The 14,201-nt window shown below is 66.4% G+C and overlaps 1 protein-coding gene and 1 non-coding gene across 2 annotated transcripts; both read left to right on the forward strand.

Moving 5' to 3' along the window:
• Positions 1 to 9,053: 9,053 nt before the first annotated feature.
• On the forward strand, positions 9,054 to 12,046 carry RPS9 (ribosomal protein S9). The gene is made up of 4 exons (XM_088539502.1): positions 9,054 to 9,163; positions 9,815 to 9,937; positions 10,356 to 10,542; positions 11,865 to 12,046. The coding sequence occupies exons 1-4, from the start codon at positions 9,067 to 9,069 to the stop codon at positions 12,040 to 12,042; spliced, it is 585 nt and encodes a 194-aa protein (XP_088395628.1). The 5' UTR covers positions 9,054 to 9,066; the 3' UTR covers positions 12,043 to 12,046.
• A 1,661-nt stretch (positions 12,047 to 13,707) lies between these two features.
• Positions 13,708 to 13,802, forward strand: LOC148590078 (small nucleolar RNA SNORD88). The gene has a single exon (XR_015914369.1). It is a non-coding gene; the product is annotated as a small nucleolar RNA SNORD88 (small nucleolar RNA).
• Positions 13,803 to 14,201: the final 399 nt, after the last annotated feature.

Here is a 14,201-nt window from a genome sequence, read left to right on the forward strand (position 1 = left end):
TGGGTGACCTAGAACCCCCCTTGAAGCCCCCAAAGGCCCCATTCCGTGACCCAGAGCACCCATGAGACCTGCCAGGCTGTGTTGGGTGACCCAGAACTCCCCCTTGAAGCTCCCAAAGCCCCATAGAGTGACCCAGAGCACCCATGGGACCCCCCCCAACCACTGAGTAACCCAGAACCCCCCCCCTTGAAGCCCCCAGGCCCCATAGAGTGACCCAGAGCACCCATGGGACCCCCCAGACCGTGTTGGGTGACCCAGAACCTCCCTTGAAGACCCCATTCAGTGACCTAGAGAGTGGCCATAGACCCCCCCCACCATTGGGTGACCTAGAACCCCCCATTGAAGCCCCCCAAGGCCCCATAGAGTGACCCAGAGCACCCATGGGAACCCCCCAACCTTTGGGTGACCCAGAACCCCCCTTGAAGCCCCCAAGGCCCCATAGAGTGACCCAGAGCACCCATGGGACCCACCCCCAACCTTTGGTGACCCAGAACCCCCCATTGAAGTCCCCAAAGCCCCATTTGAGTGACCCAGAGCACCCCCCAGACCGTGTTGGGTGACCCAGAACCTCCCTTGAAGACCCCATTCAGTGACCTAGAGAGTGGCCATAGACCCCCCCCACCATTGGGTGACCTAGAACCTCCCATTGAAGACCCCTAAGGCCGCATAGGGTGACCCAGAGCACCCATGGGAACCCCCCAACCTTTGGGTGACCCAGAACCCCCCTTGAAGCCCCCCAAAGCCCCATAGAGTGACCCAGAGCACCCATGGGACCCCCCAGACCGTGTTGGGTGACCCAGAACCCCCCTTTGAAGCCCCCCCTGCCCCACGGCCGCCCCATTGCCCCCCAGCCCCATAGCCGCCCCATTGCCCACCTTGAAGCCGACGTCCCCATAGCCGCCCCATTGCCCCCCAGCCCCATAGCTGCCCCATAGCTGCCCCATAGCTGCCCCATTGCCCCCCAGCCCCATAGCCGCCCCATTGCTCCCCAGCCCCACGGCTGCCCCATAGCTGCCCCATAGCTGCCCCATTGCCCCCCCGCCCCATAGCTGCCCCATTGCCCCCCAGCCCCACAGCCGCCCCATTGCCCCCCCGCCCCATAGCTGCCCCATAGCCGCCCCATAGCTGCCCCATTGCCCACCTTGAAGCCGACGTCCCCGCGCTTGCAGCAGAGGCAGGTGAGGAGGAGGAGGACGAAGGCCAGGAGGCCGGAGCAGGAGACCAGGACCACGGCCAGGGGGGGGGCCAGCGGCGCCCGCGCGGGGGGGAGGCTCCCTGGGGGGGGCACGTGGGGTTGGGGGGGGCACGTGGGGGGATGGGGGGTCCCATGGGGTTGGGGGGGTCCATGGGGTTGAGGGGCTCCCATGGGGTTTGGGGGGGGTCATGGGGTTGGGGGGTTCCCATGGGGTTGGGGGGCCCATGGGGTTGGGGGGGGTCACGGGGTTGGGGGCTCCCATGGGGGGTTGGGGGGTCCCATGGGGTTGGGGGGTCCCATGGGGTTGGGGGGTCCCATGGGGTTGGGGGGCTCCCATGGGGGGTTGGGGGGTTCCATGGGGTTGGGGGGGTCCCATGGGGTTGGGGGGCCCATGGGGTTGGGGGGCTCCCATGGGGTTGGGGGGTCCATGGGGTTGGGGGGGGTCCCATGGGGGGATGGGGGGTCTCATGGTGTTGGGGGGTCCCGTGGGGTTTGGGGGGGGTCATGGCGTTGGGGGGGTCTATGGGGTTGGGGGGGTCCCATAGGGTTGAGGGGGGGCATGGGGCTGATTTGGGGGGGTTGTGGGACTGGGGTCTGTGGGGTTGGGGGGTTCCCATGGGGTTGGGGGTTTCCCATGGGGCTGATTTGGGGGTTTGTGGGACTGGGGGGGAGTCTATGGGGTTGGGGGGGGTCCGTGGGGGAGACATGGGGCTGATTTGGGGGAGTCTATGGGGTTGGGGGGTTCCCATGGGGTTGGGGGGTTCCCATGGGGTTGGGGGGGTCTATGGGGTTGGGGGGGGTCATGGGGTTGGGGGGGGCACGTGGTGTTGGGGGGGTCCCATTGGGGGATGGGGGGGGGCATGGGGCTGATTTGGGGGGGTTGTGGGACTGGGGGGCCCCATGGGGTTGGGGGGGTCCCATAGGGCTGTTTGGGGGGGGTATTTGGGGCAGGGGGTGCCCTTGGAATTGGGGGGGTCCATGGGGCATCTGTGGGCTGATTTGGGGGGGTCCATGGGGTCGGGGGGTCCCATGGTGGGGCGGGGGGGTCTGTAGGGCTGGGGGGGGTCCATGGGGCTGGGGGGGGTCTCATGGGGGGGGCTTTGCCCTGGGGGGTCCCATGGTGTTGGGGGGGTCTCGGGGGGGTCCCATGGGGGGGTCATGGGGGGATCCCTCATGGCCCCCCCCCATCACCCCGAGGGTCCCATCCTGCCCCCCCGGCACGGGGGGGGGCCCGGACGCCTGGGCCCCTTCGACAGCTTCTGTCACCCCCCCCCACCAAGCAGGGAGGGGGACAACAGAGGGAGGGGGACATGGGGACATGGGGGGGACACTGGAGGGACATGGGGACATGGGGACATGGGGGGTCTGCGGTGACAAGGGGGGATGGAGGGACGGTGACAACACCGTGGTGGTGACAACACCGCGACGGTGACAACAGCGAGATGCAGGAGGGAGGGGTGGTGACACCGGAGGTGGCGGGGACAGGGGACAGGGACAGCGGGAGGGTTGGGGACACTGAGGGTGGCCTTGGGGACCGGGGAGAGGGATGGGGACAGGGACAGGGACAACGGAGGGATGGGGACAATGGAGGGACAGGGACAAAACGGGGAAAACAGAGAAACGGGGACAACAGGGATGGGTGACAACAGGCGCTGGTGACAACAGGGTGACAATGGGGGGGGCTGCAGGGATGGTGGCACCGGAGGGAGGGGGACACGGGAGGGTTGGGGACACCAGAGGGGGACAAGGGAGGGCCGGGGACACCGGAGGTGGCAGAGGGGACAGAGGGACGGGGGGAAGGGTCGGGGGGGACAGAGGGACACGGGGGGACGGGGGGGACAGGGAGGGAGGGGGGAGCGGAGGGAGGGATGGACGGACGGGGGGACAGAGGGACAGGAGGGACAGGAGGGACAAGAGGGACAGGAGGGACAGGAGGACACGGGGGGGACAGAGGGACAAACAAGGGGGACGGGTGGGATGGACAGGAGGGATGGGGGGACGGAGGGACAGAGGGATGGGGACAGGAGGGACAGACGGACGGGGGGGATGGATGGAGGGATGGACGGAGGGATGGGGGGATGAGGGACAGACGGACACACGGACAAGGGGCTGGATACAGGGATGGATACAGGGATGGATGGAGGGACGGATGGATGCAGGGATGGATGGACAGACGGACAAGGGGCTGGATACAGGGATACAGGGATGGATGGAGGGATGGACAGACAGACAGACAGGGAGGGAGGTGGATGGATGGAGGGAGGGACAGATGGACAGACGGACAAGGGGCTGGATGCAGGGCTGGATGCAGGGATGGATGCAGGGATGGATGCAGGGATATAGGGATGGATGCAGGGATACAGGGATGGATGCAGGGATGGACGGATGCAGGGATGGATGGACAGACAGACAAGGGGCTGGATGCAGGGCTGGATACAGGGATGGATGCAGGGACAAGAGGGATGGATACAGAGATGGATACAGGGATGGATGCAGGGATGGATGCAGGGATGGATACAGGGATACAGGGATGGATACAGGAATACAGGGATGGATACAGGGATGGATACAGGGATGCAGGGATGGATACAGGAATACAGGGATGGATACAGGGATGGATACAGGGATGCAGGGCTGGATACAGGGATGGATACAGGAATATAGGGATGGATACAGGGATGGATACAGGGATGCAGGGCTGGATACAGGGATGGATACAGGAATATAGGGATGGATACAGGGATGCAGGGATGGATGCAGGGATGCAGGGATGGATACAGGGATGCAGGGATGGATACAGGGCTGGATACAGGGATGGATACAGGGATGGATACAGGAATACAGGGCTGGATACAGGGATGGATGCAGGGATGCAGGGATGGATACAGGGATACAGGGATGGATACAGGAATACAGGGCTGGATACAGGGATGGATACAGGAATACAGGGCTGGATACAGGGATGGATACAGGGATGCAGGGATGGATGCAGGGATGGATACAGGGATGGATACAGGAATACAGGGATGGATACAGGGATGGATCCAGGAATACAGGGATGGATCCAGGGATGGATCCAGGGACAAGAGGGATGGGGGGAGCACGGGGGGGTCGCCCAGCCGGGGGGGGTCGCCCCAGCCGGACGCGGGGGGGGGGTCGGGACTCACCGCGGGGCGCGGGGGCCCCCAAGGCGCCGGGGGGGCCCAGGGCGGCCATGACGGCGGCGGCGGCGGCGGCCGCGGGCAGCAGCGGCGGGGGGGGGGGGCGGCGCATCCCTAGCGCGGGGGGGGGCGGCGGCGCCGGGGGGGGGGCGGCGGGCGGCGCCCGCATGGCCGCGGGGGGGGGGGGCTGCGGGGGGGGGACAGGGGGAGGGGGGCGCTAAGGGGGGGGCTATAGAGGGGATGGGGGGGATAAAGGGGGGGCTCTAAAGGGGCTGGGGGGGCTACAAAGGGGCTGGGGTGGCTATAGAGGGGATGGGGGGGCTATAGAGGGGATGGGGGAGCTATAAGGGAAATAGGGGGGCTACAAAGGGGATGGGGGGCATAGAGGGGATGGGGGGGCTATAAGGGAGCTGGGGGGGCTATAAGGGAAATAGGGGGGCTATAGAGGGGATGGGGGGGCTATAGAGGGGATGGGGGGCTATAGAGGGGCTGGGGAGGCTACAAAGGGGCTGGGGGGGCTATAAAAGGCCCGGGGGGGGTTATAAAATGCCCGGGGGGGCTATAAAATGCCCGGGGGGGCTATAAAAGGCCGGGGGGGGCTATAAAAGGCCCGGGGGGGCTCTAAGGGGGGGTCGGTGGCGGGGGGGGCAGCGGAGGCGCCGCCGGCGCGGCCGGGATGGGGGCGAAGCTGCCGCCGCCCCCCCCGCCCCATCAGCGCCCCCCCCGCCCCGCCGGCCACGCCCCCCGCGCCCGGCGCCGCCGCTCATTGGCTGCCGCGGCCGCTCGTCACGGAGATGGGCGGGGCGGGAGGGAGGCGGGGGGGAGATGCAGGGTCGTCATGGAAACGGGGCTGGGTACCGCGGGGGGAGGGGCGGGGGGAGATGGGGGGAGATCGGGGGACATAGGGGGACATGGAGGGACATGGGGGACATGGGGGGACATGGGGGTACATGGGGACATGGGGGGACATGGGGAGTCATGGGGGACACGGGGGGACATTGGGGACATGGGGGGACACGGGGGGACATGGGGGGATATGGGGGGACATGGGGGACACGGGGAGACATTGGGGACATGGGGGGACACGGGGGGACATGGGGGGACATGGAGGGACATGGGGGACACGGGGAGACATTGGGGACATGGGGGGACACGGGGGGACATGGGGGGACATGGAGGGACATGGGGGCACACGGGGGACACGGGGGGACATGGGGGGATATGGGGGGACATGGGGAGTCATGAGGGACACGGGGAGACATTGGGGACATGGGGGGACATGGGGGGACACGGGGGGACATGAAAGGAGATGGGGGGACATGGAGGGATACGGGGGGACATGGAGGGACATGGAGGGATATTGGGGACATGAGGGGACATGAAGGGACATGGGGGCACACGAGGGGACATGGGGGAAGATGGGGGGACATGAAGGGACATGCAGATATGGGGGGACATGGAGAAATAGGTGGGATGGGGAGGGACATGGGGGGACATGGGGGACATTGGGGACATGGAAGGAGATGGGGGGACATGGGAGGATACGGGGGGACATAGAGGGACATGGGGAGACATGAAGGGACATGGGGGGCATGGGGGGACACAGGGGGACATGGGGGACATGGGGGACATGGGGAGACATGAAGGGACATGGGGGGCATGGGGGGACACGGGGGGACATGGGGGACATGGGGGGACATGGGGAGACATGAAGGGACATGGGAGGACATGGGGGGGCATGGGGGGACATGGGGGACATGGGGGGACATGGGGAGACATGAAGGGACATGTGGATATGGGGGGACATGGAGAAATAGGTGGCATGGGGAGGGACATGGGGGGACGGGGAGTCATGGGGGACATGGGGACATGGGGGGACACGAGGGGACATTGACACGGGGGGATGGAGGGACACACGGACACGGGGAGTCGTAGAGGGACACAGGGAAGACATAAAGGGACATGGGCGCAAAGGGACACAGAGATGGGGGGGACAGGGACACAGGGGGGACAGGAACACGAGGGGACACCGGGTCTGTGTGGAGACAGGAACACGGGGGGACTCATGGACACGGGGGGACACGAGGGGACACGGACACATGGGGACACGGGGGGACACGAGGGACACGGACACATGGGGACATGTGCACAGGGCCCACGAGCAGGTGGCACAGGGGGACAGGCATAGGGGGACACGGACACAGGGGGACACAACGGGACACGGACACGGGGGACACGGACACAGGGGGACACGGACACAGGGGGACACAGACACATAGACACAGGGGGACATGGACACAGGGCCACGTAGACACAGGGGACATAGGGACACCAGGGGGACAGGTGTATATGGGGACACACGGACACGCGTGTGGGTGACCCGTGGGGACACATGGACACCCGCACGGGTGACACACAGACACACATGGGAGGTGACATGGGACATGTGTGGGCGCCCATAGGGGTGACACAGGAGGACAGGCGTCCAGGGGACACGGGGGACACACGGACACCGGGGAGAGGTGGAGGGGACACGGAGACCCCGTGGGGGGTGACACACGGGAACAGGGCGGTGGGGACCCCCGTGGGGGGGTGACACGAGGGGACAAACTGGCGGGGACACCGGGACCCCCGTGGGGGGGTGACACGCGGGGACGAGGGGCGGGGACACAGGGACCCCCGTGGGGGGTGACACGCGGGGACAAACTGGGGGGGACACCGGGACCCCCGTGGGGGGGCGCGACACGCGTGGACTAGGGCGGACACCCCCAGGCGCGCCCCCCTCCCTCCCCGAAACATGGCGGCGCTCCTGGCGCTGCGCCGCTCTATCCCCTCGCCGCTCGCTGCCCGCCCGTTCATTGGCCCGCGGCGCCACCCTCGGCTGGCTCCTCCCCTCCGGGGGCGTGGCCCGGCCCGCCGCTCTATATAAAGGGCCGCCGCGCAGCGCGGCCCCTTCTTTCGTGCCGGGGCAGCGAGGTGAGGCTCGGTCGGGCCCGGGGGGGCGGGAAGGGCCAGGAACGGGGCGGGGGGGGGCACCGAGCGGCCCCCCCCGCTCCCCGCGGGGCGGCGGACACGGGGCTGGGGCCGGTAACGGCGGCAGGGGCCCGTTTTTGGGGGGGCTGGCGGCTCCCGTGGGCGCTCTGCGCATGCGCGGGGGGCGGGCGCCGGTGCGCGCATGCGCCCGGGGGGGGGGCGCGCATGCGCAGGAGTCGCCGTGCGCCATGTGGGGCCTTAATATGGGGGGGGGGGGGGGGGGGGCTCTTGTTGGGGGTCCCCAACCCCCCCCCGGGGATTTTGGGGTCATTTTGGGCCCTTTTGGGGCTCTCTGACCCTCCTGGGGCCTCGCGGCCATTTTGGGCTCTTGGGGGGGTGGGGGTTGGGAACCCCCTGGGGACCCTTTAGGGGTCCCTGAGTCCCCCCGGGGGGGGGGGGGCGGTTTGGGCTCGTTCTGGGGGGTTCTGACCCCTATCGGGGGGGTCGGTCCCATTTTGGGCTCATTCCGGAGGGTTTTGGCTTCCGGGCGCCATTTTGGGCCCTTTTGGGGGTCCTTCCCCGCCGCCTTCGTGGCCTGGGCTGCGAGTTGGGGGGGGGGGTGTCCCTTTTTTGGGGAGGGTGTCCCTCTTTTTGGGGGGTGTCCTCCCTCTATTTGGGGGGTGTCCCCCCTGTTTGGGGTGTCCCCATCGCTGACCCCCCCCGTTCTGGGGTGTCCCCTGTTCTGGGATCCCCCCCGCTGACCGCCCCTCCCTTCACAGCCCCCCCGTTTTGGGGTCCCTCCCGTTGCAGCCCCCCCGCTCTGGGGTCACCCCCCCCATTGTGGGGCCCCCCCTCCTGTTGCAACCCCCCCGTTTTGGGGTCCCCCCCCGCTGACCCCCCCTCCTGTTGCAGCCCCCCCGTTTCTGGGGTGTCCCCCCCCGTTCTGGGCTCCCCCCCGTTGCTGACCCCCTTCCCGTCACAGCCCCCCTGTTTTGGGGTTTCCCCCCCTGTTTTGGGGTTCCCCCCCGTTCTGGGGTCCCCCCCGTTGCAGCCCCCCTGTTTTGGGGTATCCTCGTTGCTGACCCCCCCTCCTGTTGCAGCCTCCCCATTCTGGGGTGTCCCCCCCTGTTTTGGGGCCCCCCCCCCGGTGACCCCCGCCCCGTTCTCCCGTCGCAGCCCCCCCGTTCTGGGGTTCCCCCCTGTTTTGGGGTCCCCCCCACGCTGACCCCCCCTCCTGTTCTCCCGTCGCAGCCCCCCGTTTTGGGGTCCCCCCCCCCCGTCGCTGACCCCCCCCCCCGTTCTCCCATTGCAGTCCCCCCGTTCTGGGGTGTCCCCCCCTGTTTTGGGGTCCCCCCCGCTGACCCCCCTCCCGTTGCAGCCCCCCCGTTCTGGGGTGCCCCCCCTGTTCTGGGGTGTCCCCCCCCCCCGTTTTGGGCCCCCCCCCTGCTGACCCCCCCTGTTTTGGGGTCCCCCCCCCGCTGACCCCCCTCCTGTTGCAGCCCCCCTGTTTTGGGGTCCCCCCCCGTTTTGGGGTGTCCCCCCTGTCACTGACCCCCCTCCCGTTGCAGGCCCCCTGTTCTGGGTTGTCCCCCCCCTGCTGACCCCCCCCGTTTTGGGGTGTCCCCCCCCGTTTTGGGGTGTCCCCCCCCGTTTTGGGGTCCCCCCCGTTCTGGGTTGTCCCCCCCCCCGCTGACCCCCCCGTTCTCCGTTGCAGCCCCCCCCCCGTCCCCCCCCGCCATGCCGGTCGCCCGCAGCTGGGTCTGCCGCAAGACGTACGTGACCCCCCGGCGCCCGTTCGAGAAGTCCCGCCTGGACCAGGAGCTCAAGCTCATCGGTGGGTGCCGGAAACACCCGCGTGTCCCCGAAAACACCCTGTGTGTCCCCAAAAAACACCCGTGTGTGCCCCAAAAGCACCCTGTGTGTGTGTGTGTCCCCTAAAAAACACCCTGTGTGTCCCCTAAAAAACACCCTGTGTGTCCCCAAAAAACACCCGTGTGTGTCCCCGAAAACACCCTGTGTGTGTGTGTGTGTGCGCCCTGAAAACACCCGCGTGTGCCCAAAAACACCCTGTGTGTCCCCTAAAAAACACCCTGTGTGTCCCCTAAAAAACACCCTGTGTGTGCCCCAAAAAACACCCGCGTGTGTGCCCCAAAAACACCCCTGTGTGTGTGTGTGCCCCAAAAACACCCCCTGTGTGTGTGCCCCAAAAACACCCACGTGTCCCCCAAAAACAACCGTGTGTGTGTCCCCCCAAAACACCCTGTGTGTGCCCCAAACACCCCTATGTGTGTGTGTGTGCCCCAAACACCCTCTGTGTGTCCCCCAAAACACCCCTATGTGTCCCCCGAAACACCCCTATGTGCGCCCAAAACACCCCCATGTGTCCCCAAAACACCCCATGTGTGCCCCAAACCCCCCTGTGTCCCCATGGTGACCGTCCCCATGTCCCTGTGTCCCCATGGTGACCGTCCCCCTGTCCCTACAGGCGAATATGGGCTGCGGAACAAGCGCGAGGTCTGGCGGGTCAAGTTCACCCTGGCCAAGATCCGCAAGGCGGCGCGGGAGCTGCTCACGCTGGACGAGAAGGACCCGCGGCGCCTGTTCGAGGGTGAGCGTCACCCCTTGTGTCACCCCTTGTGTCACCCCTTGTGTCACCCCTTGTGTCACCCCTTGTGTCACCCGCGCGTCACCCGCACAGGCAACGCGCTCCTGCGTCGCCTGGTGCGGATCGGGGTCCTGGACGAGGGCAAGATGGAGCTGGATGCCCTGTTGTGTCACCCGTACATGTCCCCACATGTCACATACATGTCCATACATGTCCCCACGTGTCACCCACATGTCACCCACGTGTCACCCGCACAGGTAACGCGCTGCTGCGACGTCTCGTGCGCATCGGGGTCCTGGACGAGGGCAAGATGAAGCTGGATGCCCTGTTGTGTCACCCCCTCATGTCACATACATATCTCCACATGTCCCCACGTGTCCCTATGTGTCACCCACATGTCACCCACGTGTCACCCGTACAGGTAACGCTCTGCTCCGACGTCTCGTGCGCATCGGGGTCCTGGACGAGGGCAAGATGAAGCTCGACTACATCCTGGGGCTGAAGATCGAGGACTTCCTGGAGCGGCGCCTGCAGACCCAGGTCTTCAAGCTGGGCCTGGCCAAGTCCATCCACCACGCGCGGGTGCTCATCCGGCAGCGCCACATCCGGTGGGTGACGCTGCGGGTGACGCTGCGGGTGACGCCGGGGGTGACACGGGCGCCGGTTCGGCAAGGCTCACTGCGGCGCACAGCCGTACACCTTGCGAAGGGTGACACCACCGGGTGACGCGGGTACCACCCGCTCGGCAAGGCTCACTGCGGCGCACAGCCGTACACCTTGCGAAGGGTGACACCACCGGGTGACGCCGCCGGGTGACACGGGCGCTGGTTCGGCAAGGCTCACTGCGGCGCACAGCCGTACACCTTGTGAAGGGTGACACCACCGGGTGACGCCACCGAGTGATGCGGGTACCACCCGCTCGGCAAGGCTCACTGCGGCGCACAGCCGTACACCTTGCGAAGGGGGACACCACCGGGTGACGCCGCCGGGTGACGCGGGTACCACCCGCTCGGCAAGGCTCACTGCGGCGCACAGCCGTACACCTTGCGAAGGGGGACGCCGCGGGTGACACCCCGGAGGTAACACTGTGACGGGGCGCTGGGGGGCCTGGGGGTCCTCCAGGGGCTGTAGGTCCTCCAAGGGCCATTTGACCCTGTTTTGGGGACTGTAGGTCCTCCAGAGACCACCCCCACCCTGTTCTGGGGGCTGTAGGTCTTCCAGGGGCTGTTTCGCCCCGTTCTGGGGCTTTAATCCCCGTTTTTGGGGCATGGGGCCCCATTTTGGGGGTTTTAAGCCCCCATTTTGGGTCCTCTCGCAGGGTGCGGAAGCAGGTGGTGAACATCCCGTTGTTCCTGGGTGGTTAATCCCGTTGTTTTGGGTGTTAATCCCATCGTTTTTGGGTGTTAATCCCGTTTTTTCCGCAGAGTGCGGAAGCAGGTGGTGAACATCCCGTTGTTCCTGGGTGGTTAATCCCGTTGTTTCGGGTGTTAATCCCTTTTTTCCGCCTGTTTTCCCAGGGTGCGGAAGCAGGTGGTGAACATCCCGTTGTTCCTGGGTGGTTAATCCTGTCGTTTTGGGTGTTAATCCCGTTGTTTTGGGTGTTAATCCCTGTTTTCCGCCTGTTTTCCCAGGGTCCGGAAGCAGGTGGTGAACATCCCGTCGTTCCTGGGTGGTTAATCCCATTGTTTTGGGTGTTAATCCCGTTGTTTTGGGTGTTAATCCCTGTTTTCCGCAGCGTTCGGAAGCAGGTGGTGAACATCCCGTTGTTTTGGGTGTTAATCCCGTTGTTTCGGGTGTTAATCCCAGTTTTCCGCCTGTTTTCCGCCTGTTTTCCCAGGGTGCGGAAGCAGGTGGTGAACATCCCGTCGTTCCTGGGTGTTAATCCCGTCGTTTTTGGGTGTTAATCCCGTGTTTCCGCCTGTTTTCCCAGGGTGCGGAAGCAGGTGGTGAACATCCCGTCGTTCCTGGTCCGCCTGGACTCCCAGAAACACATCGACTTCTCCCTGCGCTCCCCGTACGGCGGCGGCCGCCCCGGCCGCGTCAAGCGCAAGAACGCCAAGAAGGGCGCGGGGGGCGGCGGCGCCGGCGACGACGACGAGGAGGACTGAGCGACCGGACGGGACGGTGAGAACACCGGGACGGGGACACCTGGAACGGGGACACCCGGACACGGGGACAGGGAGACACAGGGACACGGGGATGGGGTGACATGGGGACGGGGACACCCCGAACGCCAAGAAGGGCGCGGGGGGCGGCGGCGCCGGCGACGACGACGACGACGAGGAGGACTGAGGGACCGGACGGGACGGTGAGAACACCGGGACGGGGACACCCGGAACGGGGACACCCGGAACGGGGACACCCGGAACGGGGACACGGGGACGGGGACACCCGGGAATGGGGACGGGGACACCCCGAACGCCAGGAAGGGCACGGGGGGCGGCGGCGACAACGACGAGGAGGACTGAGACACCGGACGGGACGGTGAGAACACCGGGACGGGGACACCGGGACACGGGGACACCCGGACACGGGGATGGGGTGACATGGGGATGGGGACACCCCGAACGCCAAGAAGGGCACGGGGGGCGGCGGCGCTGGCGACGACAACGAGGAGGACTGAGACACCGGATGGGAACGGGGACGGGACGGTGAGACCGGGAATGGGGACACCCGGACACGGGGACACTCGGAAACGGGGACGGGGGAGACATGGGGATGGGGACACCCCGAACGCCAAGAAGGGCGCGGGGGGCGGCGGCGCCGGCGACGACAACGGGGAGGACTGAGCGACCGGATGGGAACGGGGACGGGACAGTGAGACACGGGGACACCCGGACACGGGGACACCCCGAAACGCGGAGACACAGGGACGGGGACACCCGGAAATGGGGACGGGGAGACACGGGGATGGGGAGGACTGAGCGACTGGACAGGACAGTGAGACCCAAAAATGGGGATTGACACCCAAAAATGGGGATTGACACCCCGAAATGGGGACGGGGAGGACTGAGCGACCGGACGGGACGGTGAGACCCAAAAACAGGGATTGACACCCCGAAACGGGGATGGGGAGACCCAAAAATGGGGATTGACACCCCAAAACGGGGCCGGGGAGACCCAGAAACGGGGATGGGGAGAACCCGAAACGGGGATTGACACCCGGAAACGGGGATGGGGAGCCCCAAAAATGGGGATCAACACCCGAAAACGAGGACAGGGAGCCCCGAAAACGGGGATTAACACCCCAAAAACAGGGACAGGGGACCCGAAAATGGGGATCAACACCCCAAAAAGGGGATGAAGAGCCCCGAAAACGGGGATTAACACCCAAAAACGGGGACGAGGAGCCCTGAAAACAGGGATGAACCCCCGAAAACGGGGACGAGGGGACCCAAAAATGGGGATCAACACCCGAAAATGGGGACAGGGGGAGTGAGAAACAGCCCCAGAATGGAAAGGGCTGAGCGGGAATGGGGGGAATTGGGGAAAACGGCCCCGAAATGGGAAGGGCCGAGCGGGAATGGGGGGAATTGGGGAAAACGGCCCCGAGATGGGAAGGGCTGAGCGGGAATGGGGAGAATTGGGGAAAACGGCCCCGAAACGGGAAGGGCTGAGCGGGAACGGGGGGAATTGGGGAAAACGGCCCCAAAACGGGAAGGGCCGAGCGGGAATGGGGGGAATTGGGGAAAACGGCCCCAAAATGGGAAGGGCCGAGCGGGAATGGGGGGAATTGGGGAAAACGGCCCCAAATGGCCCTGGGGGGGCGGGGGGGTCCCCTGTGATGGCAGCACTGGGCGCTGACCCCCCCTGATGACGTCAGTGCCCCCCCCGGGGCCTTGACACCCCGGGGGGGTCTGAGGGGACCCGGGGAGGGGGGATCCCCTGGGGGGGGCGGGCGGTTTTGGGGAGATTTTCCCGTTTTCTCACGTTTTCCCCCCGTTCTGCTGCAGGTGGCGCCTTCCCGATGACCGAGCGCCTCCCCCCTCCCGCAAAATAACACAGATTTTGAATAAATTTGCGTTTTCTGACACAAAAAAAACCGTTTCTTGCGTCTTTTGGGCTGGGGGGGAGGGGCCCTGTGCGGGGGAGGGGCCCTGTGCGGGGGAGGGGTTGGGGGCGGGGCCAGGGGGTCCTGGGGGCGGGGCCAGGGGGTCCTGGGGGCGGGGCCACCCTCCCCCGCCCTCCTTGCCACACTCAACATGGCGGCCGCACCCCCACCCCCCCCTTCCCGGAAACGCCTCCCCGTCCACGTGACGCCCTTCCA

Source organism: Tinamus guttatus, unplaced genomic scaffold (genome assembly GCF_059628265.1).
Source record: "Tinamus guttatus ecotype Peru unplaced genomic scaffold, ASM5962826v1 Tinamus_guttatus_pri_ptg001769l, whole genome shotgun sequence".
NCBI classification, from domain to species: Eukaryota; Metazoa; Chordata; class Aves; order Tinamiformes; family Tinamidae; genus Tinamus; species Tinamus guttatus.